Source organism: Schistocerca piceifrons, chromosome 1 (assembly GCF_021461385.2).
Source record: "Schistocerca piceifrons isolate TAMUIC-IGC-003096 chromosome 1, iqSchPice1.1, whole genome shotgun sequence".
Lineage (NCBI taxonomy): Eukaryota > Metazoa > Arthropoda > Insecta > Orthoptera > Acrididae > Schistocerca > Schistocerca piceifrons.
Genome location: NC_060138.1, coordinates 509,290,236 through 509,314,645, shown reverse-complemented (window position 1 = coordinate 509,314,645; position 24,410 = coordinate 509,290,236). Strand labels below are relative to the sequence as shown.

The following is a 24,410-nucleotide window of genomic DNA, read 5'->3' as shown; positions in this document are numbered from 1 at the left end:
CATCTGGGAGAAAATCGCGATAAACCTGGGAATTTTTCGGAATTCTGGGAATTTTTCATTGTTTTAGTTTTCAGTTAAATTTTTGTGATTTTGACGGGTAAGAACCATACTCTAACAAAGGATATTACTGTATCCCGCTTCTGCAGTATAGTACTGCAGCAACAAAACATGAACAGGAGAAAAAAAAATGAAAATAAAACTTAAGTCGCAAAAGAAATACGCCATATACAACAATAAAACACAGTGCTCATACAAGCATTTGCCAACTGCAAAGTGTGTCAAAGGCTTTGGGAAGACTATGCAATGCTTTCTAACAACAAATTGTCTCCGATTTGCGTGACGTCACAACTGTTTACTTTAGATTTGTTTGAGCAGTTGCGGGCCGGCCCTTGTGCGTGTGCAGTCGAGTCATGTATGAGAAGTACCTTTCCCCGCTTCTCGCTACAGACGTGTGGTTGGGCGTTACTATCTAATATTTCCCCGGTTCAGAAATATTGGAGATCTGGGGCTGATTCACAGAGCAGTCTGAGTTCTAGTGGGGAGTCTCCACGTGACCCGTGTTTATGTTTAGTGATTTTGCTGTTTCCTCTTCATTTATTGCTCTCACATTAAACGAAAACAAAACGGATATCTATGGCCATGAGCTATCAAATGAATTAAAATACGTTCTCATAATTACGGAAGGCTAAAATATGTTATTAGTTTCAGGTTTTATCTCCACCTTTCTGACGATCAGGCATTAATCGCCTTGCAGAACAATGAAGTTATTTTTGTCGGTTTGCTAAAGAAATTTGGCTTTTATTAATCTTTTCCGCTGGGGCAGTCAATTTATTTGAAACAAAGTGTTTAAATCCATACTATGGGCTAGTTTCAACTGTTCACTGCATTTCAAAAGTGCATGTTTTCATCTTCTAGCACATACGGCATTATGCCATAATAAAGAACCAAACATGAGATAATACAGTACCGGTACTCAAGAAAATTTACGTCCGAATCTGGACATACGAATGTGCACTTTAAGCCGAATTACATATTGTAGTATGGTTCACGAAATTCCGATGTTCTTGGAGTATCCTCTGATGTCTTGTTTCTTTTATGACACAGTGTAAGATCTTGTAATGTTTTACACTTACGAACATACGGGCTTCGTGCATCATCGTAGATACTGCCGCATTTGTGTGTTGTACCTTAAATTGTAACACGCACAAAAAAATCAACATTATATGTGAAAGCTTAGCTTCTCTTGCAGCTTACTAATCTCAGAGACCAATATTGTATGTGAAAGCTTTTCTTTTCTTGTAGTAACGCTGTGAATGTTAACTTTTCCTATTTGTGTGTACGCGTTACTTATCACTGGTATTTCTATTGGCTGACTACATCACGTATCCTACGCTAGAAGATCCGCTGTCATCGGCTGGCGAGATCACATGATGAGCTAGGACTGGCTACAAAAGCGCATTGCAATCTTGATTTCAATGCTTCGGAAAGTAACATGCGGTGTTTGGTGGAATTTAAATTTACACTTTCATAATATGCAGCATACATGTTGCTGCACATCAAAGATCTTTCCAAAACGTGTTTTTTACTATAACCATTTAAAGGATTGATAAGTTTTACAGTTCCAAGGAAAAGTACACTGTCACTTGACAGGGAAAAAGTGTATTTTCACCCGGGAGAAAGTGGAAATCCGGGAATTTTTTTTCTTGTCTGCGTGTAGGAAATCTACTCACCAAGGGCAGCAGGGGAAAACACACACACACACACACACACACACACACACACACACACACACACACACACACACACACACACACACACTCTAAAGGATTTAACTTCTACAAGCTTTTGGAGCCAGTGGTTCCTTCTTCTGGTAGAAGACTTGAAGAGGAAGGAAGAGGGGCGAAAGGAAAAGAACTGGAGGGGTTTAAGGAAAGTGGTAAAGTTCAGAAAAGTCACCCAGAACCCCGCCTCAGGGGAGACTTATTGGACAGGATGAGAAGGAAAGACTGATTGTTGGGGACTGCACTGGACGAGATTTGAAAACCCGAGAGCTTAAAGGTGGAAGACAGAGATTACTACTAAAACATTCTGCATGAGTTAATAACAGTCATTTTCCTTCACCCCTCTTCCTTCCCCTTCAACTTTTCTGTCAGAAGAAGGAGCCATTGGCTTTGAAAGCTTGTAAACGTTAAATCCTCTTGTGTGTGTGTTCCCGTGCCACCACTTAGTGAGTAGATTTTGTATCTATCCATTTATATTATATTATCAACAATGCAGATTAAGTGAACATTGTCATATTTCCTCAGAATCATAGGGAAATATGCATATGTAAGAGTGACTGATTTCATTTTCTAGATGATGCAAGAACAGGGAAGCAATACAAACCATCAGCTGATAAAAAGGACAAGAAACTTGATGAAAGTTTAAAACAAGACACAAAAGGAGAGTCGTGTCCGTGGCGAGGTGTTAGCCTTGAGGATATTAAAAGTGGTTATGGGCTGTGGGGATACCCACAGTTGCCTCCAGTTCGGTCATCAAACAGCCATGCTGTGCTATATCAGGTAATACACATTGACTGTTTTCGTGGTGGATGTTGTTTATATGGCTGCCTTAAATTTGGATATCACTTAAAAATTAAATTCATACCCTATAAAAGGAAGGGGCATGAGTAAAAGTACTTACCCATGTTATATAGCAGTTATGCTGCAAATACTGTGCAGTATTGTACGTGGGCAGGACAAGTGACCAACTTTCTATTCACATGTATGGCCATCGCCAAAGTGTGGCAAACCACAGACTTCACCATCTAATTCACTATCTAATTCCAAACATGTTGCACACCACAATACAAATGACTTCAACAGCTGCTTCTCTACTGGGGCCATTTGGATACTCCCTTCCATCACAAATTAAATACCACTATTTACATAAACATAACACTCAAATAGCATTGTAAGTGGCTACATTTGTACAAACAAGTATGTAATTTGAAATGATTCTTAAATTTAACATCCTTCATGTAAAAGAAATTAAGTATGTCTGTTTTCCTTTTAATTACTTTCCTTTTACTGCATAATTTTTTGTCAAATAACTCCCAATGGGATGTAGTGGTTCCCTTCAGTTTCTCTGAAATAAAAAAAGATAAATAACATTATTTAGTGCTTTGTCCATCTTTAGCAACTGTGTTTCAGTTTGTTGAAATTATCAGCAACCAGTTGAACAAAAGAAAGACTGTTTGTTTATTTTTATTTTCGGTATATGTTGTCAGACTAAATGCCCATCTACAGTGGTCCTGCAGAAGGTATACAGTAATATAATACATAATACTACAGTGTATACTGTGGGACTTGGGACATACTCATAGTTTTGCAGTAGATTGCCTAGTACTCATGTGTAATTTATTATTTTGCCTTTATAGAATTTCTGTAGATCTTTTTGGAGACTTGGTTTTAATTTTTAGCTGATTGTCAGCATGTTCTCATAGTGTTATACAAGAGGCAATGTGCTTTACAGTATCAACGGTGTATTTTGTCGTCAGAGATATTGGTTCATGAGTATTGTTTTATGTGATTTAATAATGTTTCAGTAAATTACTATGTTTTGTTTATTAGTAATGAATATATAAAATATAATTAGTATAAATTCTGTTGTGTTGAGAGAGTTATATCATCTCTGGATGGGGATAGTTATAAAATTTTTGATAAAATTCTTCTTTCTTAGGTTTATTTGCTCATTTAGAATTTTGCTTGATCATTTTTTGTGTGCGTAAAACTATCTATCTCTTTGAGTATGTTGAGGTATCTGCCTTTGTCAGCTGTGTGTACAATTAACAGGCACTGTGATGCATCTGCATTTCATGATTTTATTCTTTGAGATGTGTATGGAATGCTGGTGAATTATTTTTGCAATTATTCTTATGTTCATGGAATCTTGATTTATAATTTCTCCCTGTTTGACCAATAAGTATTTTTTCACAGTCTTCACATTTTAGTTTATAAACTCCCCACCAAGAAAGTTTGTGGGTTTTCTAGTGAACACAAAAATAAAATAAAATGAAATAAGGCCAGTTCCTGATACCTTACTGACTGTATACAAGTCGCTTTCACACGAGTTGTACCATAGTTAAATTATATAATTTTTTGGTTTTTCTAACTATGTGTTACAATTGCAACTTCATAAAATTGCAGTTTCACGGCTCTGCATTTATTGTGACAGAGGGGCATATGTATGGCTCTGATTAAGGATTGGTTGTAAAAGTCCTAGGGATGAGCCATACTCCACCTGTTTAATGCTCTGTTGCTGTATTAGCAAATAATTTATGAAAGGTGGTCCTGCAGTCATCGAGTAATTGAGGGTAGACAAGTTATGTGACTTATAAATTAATGATCATAAACACTCACGGAAAATTTGTAATAAACATAGGCAACATTGCAGATGTAACTCATAAGAACAGGTGATTTATTTATTAAGGTCCAAACTCCTACTGAGTTTAGGTTCTACAAGAGTTTTATTTCTAAACAAAGTTAATTATTGAAATATATCAACAGCCCGTGAATTATCTAGTGTGACGTGGAAGCTGACAAAATTTCCTCTTAAGACCAAGCTGCAATTTGTGTACTCAGTAATAATTTCCTTCATCCGCATTGTTAGATGCCCATAACCAAGATCCAATACGTGATCCATAGTATCTATACATAATTAAAATCACATCACTCTGCCATACTCTCCAAGGCCAGAAAACCAGTTTCTCTCTCTCTGTCAATTTGCTGAACTGTTCTGTTTTCTCCATCCCTCGTGCTCAAAAGAGCATCCATTCCACCACCACCATCATCATGACACTTCAGCCAGCCAGCCCCAATTAAGTTTCACATTACGTATAACACTTTTGCGTATATGCAAGTGGACCACAACTCTTACATTAATTATTCCATAACTAAAATATGTATTCCCAATTGATGTATTATATCATGATGCATCTGCTGACACCAACTCTTATCATTTTTAGTTACATATCTCATTGACATTGACATATCTGCGCTTTTAGCACACCTTCATTCATATTATAATCAGCATTGATAATAGATTAATAATCTGATGCGCTGATAACTACATACTGCCTCATCTTATCAGTGTAAGTGTGGAGAATGGTCTGGTTACACACCTGTAGACATATAAGCTTAAATTATGGAATACTTACCAACAATGTAATATTCATTGTTTGTTACGATGGTGGCTGTTGTGCAATGTCGTTACTGGACATGTGGTGTCCTGTGTATGACAGAACTATTTATCATTCAGAAAGTGTAAACATTTGTGATGGAATTAATGATTTGATTATAAAAATGTTTATGATTGCAGGTTGGTAATATTTTATATGATGTATTGCATTCTGTTGATTTTTGACTTTGCTTTTGAATTTACTGTGCTTTTGGATTTTACTGTCATTAGCGAGCCATATTAACTACTTTGGAGATCAATTCCCTGCAGTCCAGCATATCTGACCTGTGGCCACCTGTAAATGCCTTGCTAGTAAAACCCATTCTCTTGCTTGTGCTAATGTTCTCAGTGTCCGTAGGCTCTCTCCGTACCTGCTCAGTGGAAACTATTTCTAACCCCTTAGATTTCTGTTCATATTTACTCGGAATCAAAACCCACTGTAACTGTGGTTGTTCCACTGCAGCCTCATGACTCTCCCAAGATTTGTTAAGTTACAGACTTCTGTTGTAAGCATGTCATGGTCGTACATACTGAATGGAAACTATACCTTGATCACTTGGCAAACATGTTCAGTTCCAGCCAAAGGTTCCTCACGGCTCATTACATTGTATAGTCCTGCACTTCATCTGAGTGGCTGAGTGGTTCTAGGCGCTACAGTCTGGAACCGCGCGGCCGCTACGGTCGCAGGTTCAAATGGTCGTACATACTGAGTGGAAACTATACCTTGATCACTTGGCAAACGTGTTCAGTTCCAGCCAAAGGTTCCTCACGGCTCATTACATTGTATAGTCCTGCGGTTCTAGGCGCTACAGTCTGGAACCGCGCGGCCGCTACGGTCGCAGGTTCAAATCCTGCCTCGAGCATGGATGTGTGTGATGTCCTTAGGTTAGTTAGGTTTAAGTAGTTCTAGGTTCTAGGGGACTGACGACCTCAGATGTTGAGTCCCATAGTGCTCAGAGCCATTTGAACCATTTGAACTTCATCTGAAAGTGTTGATATGAATAAGTCTTCAGTGTCTCTATAGATCAACAAAATTAACATTGTGATAGACATTCCAATAAGTTGAGTGATACGGCTAGCTGCCAGCCAATGGTAATTCTTCCTCTGGTGCCAAGTGCTTGCTGTTCCATTTGTTTCTAAATACAAGCAGCATCTTATCTAATATGGCTGTCTGCAAGTTGTGTCCCGTGCAACTACTATCTTTCAATCACAAAGTTATTTTATCCAAGCCATATCTTACTTATCTTAACACTGTTTGCTTGAGAGAGAGAGAGAGAGAGAGAGAGAGAGAGAGAGAGAGAGAGAGTTGGGGGGGGGGGGGGAGAAAAGAAATATTCTCCCATCAGCTGTTGTTTTCCTTAGAAATTCTCTGTGGTGTTCCTGTTGAGCTATGTTCGTAATCTATGGATTATATTCATAATGTTTTGCTATGGTGTAGGTCTTACAGGGTGTCTCTCTCTGGTTTTCTTCATACTTACAGGATTTGGTGGTAGAGCTTGGGCGTCAGTTTCCCAAAGTAGTAAGGCACAGTCCTTAAAAGAAAAAAATTCCTTGAAGGTTTCAGAGCACTGTTATGTATACTGGTAGCTGACATAACTGGATTGTATTCATGAAGTCGGTAGTTGAATCGCGCTAGTATTTTCCTTTTTTACTTGTTTTTTAAATTGCATATTTATTAACAAATGGAGATATTAGTAAATATATATTGTATCATATTTTTAAAATAAAATAGTCTTTTTATTTTTAATTATCATTTGCATTAAATATGAGCATTCACAGTAAATTAAAATTTGGTATAAAAATGTGAAACATAAAATATTTAGGTCTGTGTGTGTGTGTGTGTGTGTGTGTGTGTGTGTGTGTGTGTGTGTGTGTGTGTGTAAAATTCTGATTTATTTTCTTATGACCAAAAAAAAAAATAAATAGATGTTATTTTTATTAAAAATATGATTTGGTATTTGTTAATTAAAATTTTGATTTGTTAACGCATACAGAATTGAAATATGAGATCTGAACCAGCAACTATACAATTACAATCATATTACACTTTGCATTCAGCTACCAACAAATATATTAATATACCAATGATGTTTTATACTTAACAGTACTCAGAAGTCTTTGTTTATTTATCTGCTAACATGTCAGTCTCCGTGACACTTGCTTGCAATGTACTTTAATTCTGATTTGTCCCCGTAGCAGTATCCATTGGCCACTGTATGATATGATTTGCCTCTGAGCTCTTTGAGATTGTGAGGCACCAATGAGTTGGTTCTTGTTCCAGTTAACTAATGACACTGCTTCTCCTGTTTCCAATTGGCACTTGATAGCTTGCCCATTAATTCCAAGTGGATCATCAACCTGGTTGATGCCCCTTTAATTGGCATAACAGGCTTTGTGATATGGAGTTGTCTATTTCACTGCGATGACATTGCTGTCCTCTTGATCATACAGACGCTGGAAAAATGATCTGGCTTGTGACAGGTGGTGCACTCCATGTTGTAATGTGGACATGCATGATATAGCTGTTGCATGATTTGTGTAATCTGTAACAGGTGTATGTGGCCCGTCAGTGCTGAGGAAGGACAGCTGTGGTATGCCACATTCATTGAGGTCTGATGGTGAACTACATGCTCTTGTTTCAGAATTTCTACTGATGTAGTGTCAGATGACTATTAGTTTACACACATGCTATTTTACCACATTTTGTTGGACTAATTATGGAGTGACGACTCTTGTTTCTCACCATTTAAGCAACTACATCAGCTACGTGAAAGGTTATGCATCTCGACATTGATTTTGATAGTTTGCTGTGCAGGTGCAGCTATTTCAAATGCTGACTCGTATTCTATTAGTCCATCTCTTCCAGACCCTCTCTCTGTCCATCTTCTTCACTCTGCTCTCTCTTTCCATCACCTCCTGTTGCCCCTCTCTCCCTCTCCCTCCCCACCACCTACCCTCTCTCCCCCTCCCCCCTCTCCATCTTCCCTCTCTCTCTGTCAATGTGCTCCTCCTCCCTGTGTCCCTCTCCTTCTCCCCCATCTCTTTTACTCTTCTCCTCCCCTTTGTCCCTCTCCTGCACCACATCTCTGTCAACCTCCTCCCCTCTGTCCTTTTTCTGCTCTCTTCTTTCTGTTCATCTCCTCCTCTCCTCTTCTCTTTCCACTTTATCATGCTCACACCAATAGGAGGCTGGCACTCTGATCTCCACAGTATTTCTCTCCAGATTGGAACTAATGTGTGTACCAAATTTAGTTGAAATTGTTCCAGGGATTTAGGATGAACCTATTACCCATAGCTCTGCCCACATGCATGCATGTCATTATATTTTTCCTCTGTACCTATATCAAATTCCACTGTACAGTTTCATTTTCATGCAGCTCAATGTTTATCTCCCGAACTGTGTGTCGTACAATGATATTTATTTATTTATTTATTTATTTATTTTACATTCAGCAGTGTATGTGGATATTTCCTGTGAAATATGTTACAAATAGAGTTAGTAGTCAAGAAGCACTAAATGAAAAGGTTATACACAATGCTGCAGTTTTTCTCACATCACTATTTGATTTAATATCTCCTAAAGTATGTGACGTACAATGATATACTTTTGCAGGTACATTCAGTGACATATATGGATACCATCTGCAAAATGCATTGCGAATTGAGTTCATAGTAAAGAAGTAATAAATTGAAATGTCATGCATAATGTTGCAGTTTTTCATGCTTCTCTGTATTTGTCGTCATTTTTCCTGAACTATGTGTCACACGGTGATATATTTATGTAGATACTGTCAGTGACAGATGAGGGTACTGTCTGCAAAAAACTTTGTGCATGATGCGGCAGTTTTTTTTACACATTTCACTCTTTTTGATGTCATATCTCCTGAACTGTGTTTCGTACAGTGATATACTTTTTCTGGAAAATTCTGTAATGTATGTGAATGCTACCTGCAAAACATGTAGCAAACACAGTCAGTAGTAAAGAAGTAGTGAATTAAAACATATGCTCCATGTAGCAGTTTTACTGCATGAACTGAAAAAAAAAAAATGTTTGAAGTGGTTAACTTTCTTCCTTTCATCATTTTGTGGGTGTTGTTAGCAAGAAAGAGTTTCTTGAAGGTTTGAATTATGTGGAAAGTATGTTGCAAGTCTCTAAGTGCTAACTCTCAAATACTGGATGACTAAAGTATGGGTATTCACGCATTGTGGGCTACACTGCTTTTTCACCCCCACTCTCACCCTCACCCCTTTGATAGGTAGGAGATACTGACCATCATCTACATCTACCTGATTAAATGCCTGGCAGAGGGTTCATTGAACCACCTTTAAGCTACTTCTCTGCCGTTCCACTCTCGAACAGCATGCGGGAAAAATGAAACTTTAAATCTTTCTGTGTGAGCTCAGCTATCTCTTATTTTATTATGATAATAATTTCTTTACCTTTAAAGATGAGCGCCAACAAAATATTTTCACACTCTGAGGAGAAAGTTGGTGATTGAAATTTAACGAGAATATCCTGCAACATTGAAAAACGTGTTTAGTTTGAATGACTGCCTCCCCAGTTGTTGTATCATATCCATGGCATTATCTCCCCTATTTTATGATAACTCAAAACAAACTGCTCGTCTTTGAGCTTTTCCAATGTCCTTCACCAATCCTGTCACCTGCAGATCCCACACCGCGCGGCAGTATTCCGGAAGAGGGATGACAAGTGTATTGTTAACTATCTCTTTAGTAAATCTGTTGCATTTTTCAAGTGTTTCGCCAATAAATCACAGTCTTTGGTTTGCTTACTATACAACACTATCAATGCGATTGTTCCAATTTAAGTTATTCATAATTGTAATCCCTAGGTATTTAGTTGAGTTTACAGCCTTTAGATTTGTGTGATTTATCAGGGTAACTGGAATTTAGCAGATTCTGTTTAATGCTCATGCAGACAGCTTCATAATTTCCTTGATTTAGAGTCAACTACGACATTTTGCACCATGCAGATATTTTGTGTGAACCATTTTGCAATTTATTTTTATCATCTGATGACATTACGTGATGGTAAATGGCAGCATCATCTTCAAACAATCTAAGAGGACTGCTCAGGTTCTCTCCTGTATCACTTACATAGCTTAGGACCTACAGAGGACCTATAACTCCTCCTTGGGGAACACAAGATATTACTCCTGTTTTACTCAATGATTTTCTGTCAGTTATTATGAACTGTGACTTTCTGACAGGAAATCACAAATCCAATGACACAGCTGAGATTACACTCCATGGACATACAATTTAATTCGAAATCATTTGTGAGGAACAGTGTCAAAAGCCTTCTGAAAATCTAAAAGTATGGAATCATTTTTATGTCCCCTGTCGATAGCACTGATTACTTCACGAAAATAAAGAACAATATTTTCTGAATCCATGTTGGCTATTTGCCAATAAATAATTTTCTTTGAGTTGATTCATAATGTCCGAGCACAGTACATATTCCAAAATCTTGCAAATTGACGTTAGTGATGTGGGTCTGTAATTCATTGGATTATGCCTGTTTCATTTCTTGGAGTTTGATGTGACATAGTGATGATTTCTAGACTGTAAGTGATATGTGAACCAAGTTTAGTTGAAATTGGTCCAGTGGTTTAGGAGGAGATTTAAAATGTGTGTACATTCATGCATGCGTATATACATAACTGTACATACATTTTTATGACATGCGCTTGACACAGAGGCATGAGAACAGAAATATGACAACACAATACAAAATAATCAGTAACATTTATTAATATTGTGAATATACAGTTTTACTTAACTTTGATAGCGTGTTTGATATGTGATATTTAGGTTCTTACATGTAATACAGTGAAATTATAAATAACTTTGCTGTCTTTCGGCTATGTATTATTTTGCCACATGACTGAAGACATTATTCTGACACCCATGGTTAACTGTTCCTATTTCTATGTAAACGGCAATTGCTATGTTGGAATTGTAGTCTTCTGAATGGAAAATAGAACTCAGTAACTGCAGAACTGCTGGTGTTACAGGAACTGAGTGAGTGTTTGTGGCATGTCATTTTTATGCTTGTTGGAACAAGGATCTCCATCTGCACCAGTACTAGGTGGAAGCAAAATAGTCCATGGTTGACAGCACTTCCTCTGGTGGCAGGTAACACTATTGGCGGAAGTGTTTGATTCACCATTGATATGTGATGGAAGCAGAAGGTTGTCCCAATTAGCAAGTACCATCTATAGGCAGCTGCTTGGAAGGGTGCTTGGCGAGTGATTGCCCCTGTGTGGAGGTGGACTCTTTTGGTATTGCTGTGTCCCTTTTGAGTCATGGATACAGCAACTCTCCCCCGTCAGGAAAGCTGATGAAGCCGGGTGGCTTCATTGACTTCCTGCTTTCTTGCTTAGTAGTGTGCGCATTTGGTTGATGCATACATGTTGCTCCTCCTGGAATTTGTCCATGGTATTGTGAGAAACCGATGAAGAACCACACTGAGGTGGTAGTGTGGTCAAGCATTTGCCATTATGTTATGTATAGGCGAATGTGATGTGCAGTGCTCGCTACTGCTGGTGCGTCACTGGTTGGCTACAGTAGGACCCTGCTGCTGGAGGTGCTGGCGGGTGCAGTTGCCAACTGTGTCAGAAGGTTCCCCAGATGGCTGGCTGCATAGAAGTCTTCAGATTCTATAAAAGAAAACAGCCTAGGAGTTCTGCCTACATGCATGCGAGTAGGGTGCAGCCTGATTTGATTTTTAAGGTGTTTTGTGACTCCATGTGAACACTGAACTTTGAACATTACATTACCAAGCTGCTCTGTGAGTGTGCTAGGTACCTGTGACTTATTCCCATACTTGTACATTATAATGAGTATGGTATAAGTCAATTAAAAAAAAATGTGTTTTGACTGTTGCTGAAGCTCAGGTTGTGGATGCATGAGTCACTTTAAAATTGACATTAATGTGCAATGAAGTCTTCCATGTAGTTTATGAGCTGGATATTGTGCATGATGTGGAGTAGCTCTGTACTGAAAGAGGAACATCAATAAAGCAGTTTCTTTATTGTACTACTAGTCAAGCTGCATCATGAGCGATGTGAAAGTGTGATCAAATCTTTCAGCGAGCCCAATGGCCTCAGTATGAAACGGTAGTCTTGAAGTGTGAAATGCTGTTGCTTTTACAAAATAATTTAAATTCTTAGGAAAAAAAAAGTGCTGTTGTCAGTCACAATAGATTTTGGCAATTCTTCAATAGGAAGGACCTTTAATAAAGCCTGAATAGTTTTTGTGGAAGATATTGACGATGTCTGTATTACAAATTGATGAGGATGAGCCAGTAACTTCCGAGAAATAGTCCTGTAAAATCAATACACAGACGTGACCAAGGTTTCTGATGCCTGTGGCTACAGAAAATATTGTTGAGACGAAGCTGGCTGGTATGATTGACATAAGTGCCATTTTGCCAGCATCGTTTCAAGGTATTTGTCAATATTGCGCAGTAGCAAAGCGTTTGGTAGAAACTATGCTCCAGCAGCATTGCTGTGTCATCTGTAGTACCTTAGAATTTAAGCACCACAGGGATAATCACTTGTGTCTTGTCTGATTCTTTAAGCACCACAGGGATAATCACCTGTGTCTTGTCTGATTCTGAATGTAACAGAATGACACCTTTGCACACTGTAAATGCCTGCCTTATATTCCAATAAGATTTAATCTTTGGCTGATTAAGGAACGTCTTATCAGTAGGTCACTTCATTTGAATGTTGTTGTTGTTGAGGTCTTCAGTCTGAAGACTGGTTTGATGCAACTCTCCGTGCTACTCTAGCCTGTGCAACCCTCTTCATCTCGAAATAACTACTGCACCCTACATCCTTTTGAATCTGTTTATTGTATTAATCTCTTGGTCTCCCTCTATGATTTTTGCCCCCACAATTCCCTCCTATACTAAACTGGTGATTCCTTGATGTCTCAGAATGTGTTCTACCAACCAGTCCCTCCTTTTAGTCAGGTTGCACCACAGATTTCTTTTCCCCCTTAGTTCTATTCAGTACCTCCTCATTAGTTGCATGATCTAAACATCAAATCTCAGCATTATTATGTAGCACTATATTTCAAAGGCTTCTATTCTCTTCTTGTCTGACCTGTTTATCGTCCATGCTTCACTTCCGTACATGACTACACTTCATTCAAATGCTTTCAGAAGACACTTCCTAAATTTAAATCTGTATTCAATGTTAACAAATTTCTGTTCTTCAGAAATGCTTTCCTTGTCATTGCCAGTCTAGATTTTATATCCTCTCTTCTTTGGCCATCATAAGTTATTTTGCTGCCCAAATAACAAAACTCGTCTACTTCTTTAAGTGTCTCGTTTGCTAATCTGATTCCCTCAGAGTCATCTGCTTTAATTCAGATACATTCCATCATCCTTGTTTTGCCTTTGTTGATGTTAATCTTATATCCTTTCCATTTTAATATACTGTGTAATCTTAGAAACATCTGTATCTTTTGCACAAGTTTGGTAATTAAATTACAGTTTACTGGGAAATTTTTCACAGTGTCTTGACTACCGATATCTGTTGAGAAACAAATATCAGCTTATGAGACAAACTTTTTGTTTTGCTCCGTTGGCATACATGAAAGCATAACTGCATGCACATTTGTGCTGTGGACCTGAATATAATTACATTGTCATATTTCGACAGAAATAGTGCCCAGCACCACAAATGCTGAGCTGTCAAAGTGTGACGACTGCAAATTGCAAAAACTTTCTTCCTGATCTGATTGTAATTTCTTTGTGCCACTGTCAGAGTCCCTGAAGCATACACAGTTGCTCATTCAAAACCATGATATCGATGTGACAGAATGGCAGCTTGCCGCAGTCTAAAGCATCAGCAGCAGCTGTGAGCATTTTGTTGTTATCATATGTTGTAAACATTTGGCATCAAGCAAACACTGTTTTAATTTGTTAAATGCGTATTGGCGTTCACTGTTACAATTCCCTCTGATTCCTTTATGTAACAACTTGTGCAGTGGTTCACTGATAGAAGCTGCCTGAGGAAGAAAATTCCTTTAATAATTTATTTGTCTTAATATTGCATGTAATTGCTCTACATCCTTGGGAGCTAGAAGGTCTTTAAGGGTGTCAGTGTGTTACAGTGTCAGTTTGATGCTGTTTGCTAGCAGCATGTGCCCTAAATATTGCACTTCATGTTGAAAGAGGCACTTATCTTTGTAGCATTTCAAATTTGCCGCTTGTAGGATTTTGAAAATAGATTCCAAATTCTGTAAGAATTCTGCCGGAAGTGTTCCTGAGATACATGTCATTAAAGTAGTACACAGCACCATGGAGCTTTCCAAATTAATTGTCCTAAATACCGCTGGAACAAGTGCAGTGCGCCGGCAATCCCGAAGAGTGACCATTTGTAAAAGTAGAGATTGGATGAACTATTTATCACCATAAATCTCTGTCTCTCTTCATCCAAAGGGATCAGCAAATTTGCTTCTTCAAGATCCAGTTCGGTAAAGTAAACACTACCAGCTAATTTCTGCATCGGTTCTTCTGGCTTGGGATTGGGTATGAGTCAGTAATTTATTGACTATTAACCGTTGCTTTGAAATCTCTGCAGAAGCTTAGTGAGCTGTTCAGTTTCTGTACAATTGTGATTGGCATAGTTCATTGGCTAGGTGGGTGGTTATGGTATCTTTAACCTCATTCTGTGCAAGACATTGACTTTCGCTTTTAATGCAAAAGGTTTGCATAATTTTGGCACCATATTTGACTTCACTATGACATGTGCTCATAACCTTTAATACTGGTTGTTGCTTCAAAAACAATATCATCCTATTTTTCTGATGGTTGATTAACTTTACATTCAGAACACCAGTTTGAACATGATTTACTGCTTCGTGAATGGTGAAGCCATGAGTATTGTAGAGATCTAATCGTAGTAAATTCCTTGGTTTATTTGAATTTACAACTACAAATTTAGTGTGTTTCATTAATTGTTCATATCTAACATTGTTAAAATTTTCCTTTTACTGGAGTACAGTTACAGTAAGTAACTGATCAATGAATTTTTGAAAGTCTGTTAGCTTTGGGAACCCTAATTTTCGCTTTGCCTGTAGGTTAACGACTGAAATTGATGACCCTGCTTCAGTTTGAAAATTGATTGCCACTTTGTTTGTAGAAGTCGTTTTTTGCCTCCTTTGCTTTCTTCAAATCTGTCCAAGCACACTACAGTGACACTTGGTTTGCTGACAATAATTGTAGCAATTGGAGCATGGACTTAGGAGAGTCAATAGTGGTCGGTCCATGTCTGAAAATTATGCATAGAATGGTTTACAAAATTCACAAAAGTCTTCCTGGAAAGAAAACAGGTTAGTGGTCCCAGAATCCAGTATGCATAGGATAATGCTAAGCCACAGTGTTGGTGCAGAAACCAAAGAAATAAAACATGTACTCAAAAGGAAGTATGGAAAATAAGAATGCAACTTCTATTGATTTGCACTGCCTCATTATTGTCAGGGTTGGGGAACTTGTGAAAATGTCATTAATCTTGATGTTGTCCAATAGCCAATATTAGGTACGGGTCGAAATTTTTCAGCAAATCTATAACCTTTGCCTCGTCACCAGTGTTGATAACTGGCAAAAAATTGTTAACAATTATCACTTTATCTCACCACCAGATTTGGAATACTGATCTTAAATCATTTGCTTCATCACCAGTCATGGTGTTACAGATGTATTTTTTCTTGTCACCAGCATTAAGCTGTTGTAACTGAATGTTGCTATCAGTTGAGCCCAAACACCCACGGTAGCAGAAATCTTATTTCCACTATAGTTCTAATTAAGACGACACTATGCACACTAGTAATATCTAATTATACACTTGCTTGACTGGGTAGATTAAAACAGAAAGGTGATAACACAATAAGAAATAATCATTAACATTTATTAATGGTGTGGATAGGCAGTTTTACTTAACTTTGGTAGTAGTTTAATGTGTGGCACTTCAGGTCCCATACCTAATACAGTGAAATTCTAAATAACTTTGTGTCTTTTGCAGTCTTTGTTTTAGTTGTCACTATCACTGAAAGTGTTGTGCAGACACTCATAGTTAACTGTTCCTGTTTCTTTGTAAATAGCGACTGCTCTATTGGAACTGTAGTCATCTAAATGAACTGTGTAACTGCAGGAACTGCTGGTGTTGCAGAACAGTGTGTGTCACTGGCTTGTTGTCTTTTTGCGTGTTGGCAGAAAGATCACCATCTGCACCAGCACTAGCTGGAAGCAGAATAGTCCGAGGTTGACAGGGCTCTCTCTGGCGGCTGACAACACTATTGGTGGGTCAATTTGATGTGCCAGTGGATGTAGTGTGGAAGCAGAAGGTAGTCCCGATTATTAAGTGTCATCTGGAGGTGGCTGCTCAGAACTGGTGGTATTGCTGTGTACCTCTCGAGCCACGTATATAGCTAAAACATGGCTGTACATGCAAAGTTACACTGTCTAGCTAAACCTACATATTCTGTTGTCACGGCTGCATGTGAGTGGCCCTGGTTGTTTTATGCATTAGTTAAACTTGAGTGTGGATATAATGTGAGTTTCTTGTCCCAGTGTTTAGGCAAAAAGTCACAAACTACAGAAAAAGATAATTTCCTAGGATCATTCCCATGCTTCAGTTTATGACAACCTTATGTTGTTGTTGTTGTTGTTGTGGTCTTCAGTCCTGAGACTGGTTTGATGCAGCTCTCCATGCTACTCCATCCTGTGCAAGCTTCTTCATCTCCCAGTACCTATTGCAACCTACATCCTTCTGAATCTGCTTAGTGTATTGATCTCTTGGTCTCCCTCTACGATTTTTACCCTCCACGCTGCCCTCCAATGCTAAATTTGTGATCCCTTGATGCCTCAAAACATGTCCTACCAACCGATCCCTTCTTCTAGTCAAGTTGTGCCACAAACTGCTCTTCTCCCCAATCCTATTCAATACCTCCTCATTAGTTACGTGATCTACCCACCTTATCTTCAGCATTCTTCTGTAGCACCACATTTCGAAAGCTTCTATTCTCTTCTTGTCCAAACTGGTTATCGTCCATGTTTCACTTCCATACATGGCTACACTCCATACAAATACTTTCAGAAACGACTTCCTGACACTTAAATCTATACTCGATGTTAACAAATTTCTCTTCTTCAGAAACGCTTTCCTTCCCATTGCCAGTCTACATTTTATATCCTCTCTACTTCGACCATCATCAGTTATTTTACTCCCTAAATAGCAAAACTCCTTTACTACTTTTAAGTGTCTCATTTCCTAATCTAATCCCCTCAGCATCACCCGATTTAATTTGACTACATTCCATTATCCTCGTTTTGCTTTTGTTGATGTTCATCTTATATCCTCCTTTCAAGACACTGTCCATTCCGTTCAACTGCTCTTCCAAGTCCTTTGCTGTCTCTGACAGAATTACAATGTCATCGGTGAACCTCAAAGTTTTTACTTCTTCTCCATGAATTTTAATACCTACTCCGAATTTTTCTTTTGTTTCCTTTACTGCTTGCTCAATATACAGATTGAATAACATCGGGGAGAGGCTACAACCCTGTCTCACTCCTTTCCCAACCACTGCTTCCCTTTCATGCCCCTCGACTCTTATAACTGCCATCTGGTTTCTGTACAAATTGTAAATAGCCTTTCACTCCCTGTATTTTACCCCTGCCACCTTCAGAATTTGAAAGAGAGTATTCCAGTTAACGTTGTCAAAAGCTTTCTCTAAGTCTACAAATGCTAGAAACGTAGGTTTGCCTTTTCTTAATCTCTCTTCTAAGATAAGTCATAAGGTTAGTATTGCCTCATGTGTTCCAACATTTCTACGGAATCCAAACTGATCTTCCCCGAGGTCCACTTCTACCAGTTTTTCCATTCGTCTGTAGAGAATTTGCGTTAGTATTTTGCAGCTGTGACTTATTAAACTGATAGTTCGGTAATTTTCACATCTGTCAACACCTGCTTTCTTTGGGATTGGAATTATTATACTCTTCTTGAAGTCTGTGGGTATTTCGCCTGTCTCATACATCTTGCTCACCAGATGGTAGAGTTTTGTCAGGACTGGCTCTCCCAAGGCCATCAGTAGTTCTAATGGAATGTTGTCTACTCCCGGGGCCTTGTTTCGACTCAGGTCTTTCAGTGCTCTGTCAAACTCTTCATGCAGTATCTTATCTCCCATTTCATCTTCATCTACATCCTCTTCCATTTCCATAATATTGTCCTCAAGTACATCGCCCTTGTATAAACCCTCTATATACTCCTTCCACCTTTCTGCCTTCCCTTCTTTGCTTAGAACTGGGTTGCCATCTGAGCTCTTGATATTCATACAAGTGGTTCTCTTCTCTCCAAAGGTCTCTTTAATTTTCCCGTCGGCAGTATCTATCTTACCCCTAGTGAGACAAGCCTCTACATCCTTACATTTGTCCTCCAGCCATCCCTGCTTAGCCATTTTGCACTTCCTGTCGATCTCATTTTTGAGACGTTTGTATTCCTTTTTGCCTGCTTCATTTACTGCATTTTTATATTTTCTCCTTTCATCAATTAAATTCAATATTTCTTCTGTTACCCAAGGATTTCTATTAGCCCTCGTCTTTTTACCTACTTGATCCTCTGCTGCCTTCACTACTTCATCCCTCAGAGCTACCCATTCTTCTTCTACTGTATTTCTTTCCCCCATTCCTGTCAATTGTTCCCTTATGCTCTCCCTGAAACTCTGTACAACCTCTGGTTCTTTTAGTTTATCCAGGTCCCATCTCCTTAAATTCCCACCTTTTTGCAGTTTCTTCAGTTTCAATCTGCAGTTCATAACCAATAGATTGTGGTCAGAATCCACATCTGCCCCTGGAAATGTCTTACAATTTAAAACCTGGTTCCTAAATCTCTGTCTTACCATTATATAATCTATCTGATACCTTTTAGTATCTCCAGGATTCTTCCAGGTATACAACCTTCTTTCATGATTCTTGAACCAAGTGTTAGCTATGATTAAGTTATGCTCTGTGCAAAATTCTACAAGGCGGCTTCCTCTTCCATTTCTTAGCCCCAATCCATATTCACCTACTATGTTTCCTTCTCTTCATTTTCCTACTGACGAATTCCAGTCACCCATGACTATTAAATTTTCGTCTCCCTTCACTACCTGAATAATTTCTTTTATCTCGTCATACATTTCATCAATTTCTTCATCATCTGCAGAGCTAGTTGGCATATAAACTTGTACTACTGTAGTAGGCATGGGCTTTGTGTCTATCTTGGCCACAAAAATGCGTTCAATATGCTGTTTGTGTTAGCTAACCCGCACTCCTATTTTTTTATTCATTATTAAACCTACTCCTGCATTACCCCTATTTGATTTTGTATTTATAACCCTGTAATCACCTGACCAAAAGTCTTGTTCCTCCTGCCACCGAACTTCACTAATTCCCACTATATCTAACTTTAACCTATCCATTTCCCTTTTTAAATTTTCTAACCTACCTGCCCGATTAAGGGATCTGACATTCCACGCTCCAATCCGTAGAATGCCAGTTTTCTTTCTCCTGTTAACGACCTCCTCTTGAGTAGTCCCCGCCCGGAGATCCGAATGGGGGACTATTTTACCTCCGGAATATTTTACCCAAGAGGACGCCATCATCATTTAATCATACAGTAAAGCTGCATGTCCTCGGGAAAAATTACGGCTGTAGTTTCCCCTTGCTTTCAGCTGTTCGCAGTACCAGCACAGCAAGGCCGTTTTGGTTAATGTTACAAGGCCAGATCAGTCAATCATCCAGACTGTTGCCCCTGCAACTACTGAAAAGGCTGCTGCCCCTCTTCAGGAACCACATGTTTGTCTGGCCTCTCAACAGATACCCCTCGGTTGTGGTTGCACCTACGGTACGGCTATCTGTATCGCTGAGGCACGCAAGCCTCCCCACCAACGGCAAGGTCCATGGTTCATGGGGGGAGGGACAACCTTATACAATTTGCTATTGAAATTGAGCAAAGCACTTTGCTAATATGAATTGGAAATGTTACTTGTATTGCATTATAACACAAAATAAGATGGATAAATGTCCCAAGTTTCTTCAGACGCCTTGAAAGCAGTGAAAAGTGGTGGCTATGGAGATGTCACTGTTGCTTGGTGTAGTAGCTGCACCTGTTTCTCATCTTGCTGTTTGTGCTGCTACAGCTGTGTAGCCTTCATCTCCATTTGTTGCTTCCATAACTTCAGAAATAGGGGTCGACATCGTCACTGTTCATACATGGTTGAGTAAGTCTTTTTTTTTTTCCACAAATATAGTATCTAGTACCACATGCAAGTGGTCAGAAAAAGCAGAGTAGTGGCTGCGAGCAGATGGGCAACTAGAGGTGGGAGCAGAACTGTAAACAGTAATGTTCAGAGCAGTGTGGCTACTTGTGAGCCTGCAACCAGCACGGTGTGTTGTTTAGTGAAAGGCAATAACATTTTAATTTGAAACCAGTGCTAAGAACTAGTCATTGTCAGCCGAACATATGTTCAGAGAGCAAGTCCAAACCAAGACAGTGATACATGGTCTGTCCAGAAAGTAATGCATCACTGTTTTTTTTAATTGCTCTTGTAGATTCAACAACTAAAAATTCTTCAAAGTATGACCCTTCTGCATCAATATATTTTTGCCAGTGCAGTTTCCAAGCACCATAAACTTTCTGGAACTTCTCAGTTGGGATGGGGAAGCCATCAAAGTAGCTTACACATTGTCCATGACTTGAGATGCTTTCCTTTGAAGTCCCTTTTCAACTGAGAAAACAAAAAGAATCCAATGTGACCAGGTCAGGACTGTATGGCAGCTGTGGCAACCCTGTCACATTGATACAGGTCAGGTAGGCTATGACAACAAAGGTGGTGTGAGCCAGTGCATTGTCGTGGTACAGTTCCCACAATGCCCGGGACTTCTTTCGGATGCAGGCGATCCTGTGATTCAGTCTTTGGAGCACTGCTGTGTAAAAGTGGGCACGGTGACCATGTGTGTCATTCTGCACTCTGTCAGATTTGCTTGAGATCTTCACACACTTCCAGACAATGTTGCTTTTGCACGTTGGACAAAAGTCAGGCTCAATTTTTGCACAAATCTGCCACATGCCGAACTCTGCAGATACAATTTCATGAACAACCGTTTTCTGTAAGTCCAATATTCCTGATGTCAAGCAAACACTCATTCAACCGTTGAATTCAGTAACTGGCGCACATGAGTTGCATGGTCGTCTGTTCATGCGGGCCCCATCAGCGACCTACTCCTGACCTCTAAACATTTTGTGCCATCTGTTTGGCTGCGATCTGAAAGGCAATCAACCCCAGAGGCTTCCTTTAGCATTCCAAAAGTTCGAGCGGCACCTTGAGCTACGTGCAAAACTTTATTACGTAGCAGTCCTCTAAAGGTTTCTCACTCATTAAGGTCGATGCAACCACTACTTAGAGGTTAACAGAAGAAGTTGTACTAATCCTCCAAGAACATGGAAGCAATTGAGTGACCTACCAATGGAAAGTTGAGGTTTCCTTCCACCCTCCCCAACCAACGACTCCTCCGCAGCATATAGTTGTGTCATAAAAAATTGCAATGCATTACATTCTCAACACACCCTGTCTGTAGCTCGATTGGTTTCGACATAGTGAGTGGCATGTGATGTATGGCTTCATAAAATAGTGGAATTTGTCCGAAAGGCAACTGCAGTTAGGTACTGAATGGCACCACCATGATACACTACATGATCACATGACCCAGTGTGAATGCTGTTCATGGGAAGGACAGTACATTGTTGACTCAGACATCTTGGATACTCTTTGCATGGCTGTTTAGGACACTTGAATTCATTTACATCATTCATAGACTCTTCTGTGTTGGTCAAAACCAAAAGATTGTGTAAGATATTCTATCATTCATTGACATACCAGAAGAAGCTGGAAAAAATAAAGTTCGCTGTTGGCACTTCTGACGATGTTGCCATTAGTTTCACTTGGTTTGTTAAGTACAAAGATTCACATATTCCAGTAAATTCTTTCATATGCATTTTTATTACATTACTATAAAACTATAGTTGTTGTATTTCTTTTTGAGCAAAAAATAAAATTGTGAATAAAAATAGAGTAAAATAATTTTGCTTTTAGATTTTAATATTTTTCTATTACTTTTTCATAAATGACTAAAATATTTATCCATTCATTTTTCAAGATTTTTCATGAAGTTTTGAAGTTTTTGTGTTTAACCTTCATTGGCAATCATAATTTCTGTGATCTAATTAGAAAGCTATCTAAGTATTTTGTGTTGTCTTCTTTGTAAAGCTTCCTGTGGGTAGAGGAGAAAAACCAGCACCTTTGAAGCAGCATTACATTGATAAATGGGATAGTGAATATGTTAGAATGCCTTTTTCACCACAGAATCTTTGTGCTGTTAATAAGGTAAGTAATAGTGCTTTTCGATGTTGCAAATGTAATTTAAATTTCATAGTTTTTGTTGGTTAGAAAATAAAAGAAATGGAGATTTCCTTTCAGTAAGGAAATTATGTTGCACTAGAAACAGTGATAATATTCAGTACTAAGACTAGTGGTAATATCTCATGAACAGTTAAACCTAATGTATTTGTTTTATATGTGTAGCAAATGAATTGTGACACAATGGGAGAGGACTCATAATATACTGGATAAGCACAGTATCGCAGAACTTTTATAGCTGTTTAGACATTCAGTGTGTGTATGGCAGAAGCAAATTGTGTATTTACACCTTTTACAAAGAATAGAGAGGCAAAGAAACAATCTTGTGATCGCCAAGCCATGATTTGCCTGGTATCTCTGTTGAGCTCTGTTGATGGTTGGCAGCAATTCATGTTATTGGCCACAGGTTCATTCCTGTTGTGATAGTATGTAGATAACTATATTAGTTACATACCTGAGTTTTGAACGATAACACTCACTGTAGTCCATTTTCACTGGTTATTTATCTTCTTTCACTCTGCTAATTGTTAGTATCTCTCAGTGTATCTTCTCACACTCTGTTCACAGTTTCCTTCTTTATTACCTTCACTTGATCTATGTAATAGCTTTTTTTAGAATTTAATGTCTTTGAGAATCATTGCGTCCAATTTTTTCATGCTGTGTATCTTATTAGTCCATTAAATTTCGGGCATGCAGCCGTGGAAATAAAATTTCCTCCACTAATATTTCGGCTGTGTATTGTCCGGCCATCCTCAGAGTGAGTCACAAGACTGACGACAAGATGCCAGGTGCAGTCTTGAGCTCACATATCTCAAGAGCATTTTTAAATTGAATGGATTTTCTCCACATCAAATTCGAAGAGCATTCAACGAAAAACTTAGAATGCAGGTATGTGATGGGGAAGAAGATAGTAATTCCTTCAGATCTAGTGTGTTTTTGCCCTGTGTGGGTGCTCTTTCCTCGAGGATAGGCTGTATTATTGAGAAACACTGTGTTAAGGTGATCTTCTGGCCCCCCATGGAGATTGCAGCTTTACTCGGCTCTGTGAAGGACGATTTACAGCTTAGTAAAGCGGGTGTGTATCAGATTCCTTGCGGAAATTGTGAGAAGTTGTACATAGGTCAAACAACACGCACCGTTCATGAGAGCTGTGTGGAGCATTGAAGATACACATGCTTATTACAGCCAGACAAGTCATCTGTGGCTGAGCATTGTATTTATACAGGGCATTCCATGAATTACAGTGATGTGAAAATTTTATTATCTACCTCTTCCTTTTGGGACTCTGTCTTCAAGGGAGCTATAGAGATTAGATTAGCTAATAATTTAAGAAATATAGATAATGGTTTTAATTTGGACAAAACATGGAATCCGGCTCTTGGGATAATTAAACTGCAGAGAAGTCATCATGGTGTCACCGCCACCAATCATACATCAATAAGCGAATCGAATGTTTGTTCACTTCCGTCACAGGTGGCGCATGTGTAAGCGTATTTCTTTGCTGCCGATTAGCATCTGTGACCTGCATGCACTGTACCGCCATGGTGGAGCATATAAGGCCGCACTTGGCATCTTGTCGTCAGTCTTGTGACTCACTCTGAGGATTGCTGGACGATACGTGGCCGAAATATCAGTGGAGGAAATTTTATTTGCACGGCTGCATGCCTGAAATTTAATGGACTGTTCATTACGCCATGAGAAGT

At 38.8% G+C, this 24,410-nt stretch overlaps 1 protein-coding gene across 1 annotated transcript in view; it reads left to right on the top strand.

The window, feature by feature from the left end:
• LOC124796636 (poly(ADP-ribose) glycohydrolase-like) overlaps window positions 1–24,410 on the top strand; it is a 129,410-nt gene that overhangs the window by 27,603 nt on the left and 77,397 nt on the right. The window contains exons 4-5 of the mRNA XM_047260711.1: window positions 2,356–2,561; window positions 22,558–22,674. Of these exons, the coding sequence (XP_047116667.1) occupies window positions 2,356–2,561; window positions 22,558–22,674 (323 nt within the window). The remainder of the gene's footprint in view (window positions 1–2,355; window positions 2,562–22,557; window positions 22,675–24,410) is intronic.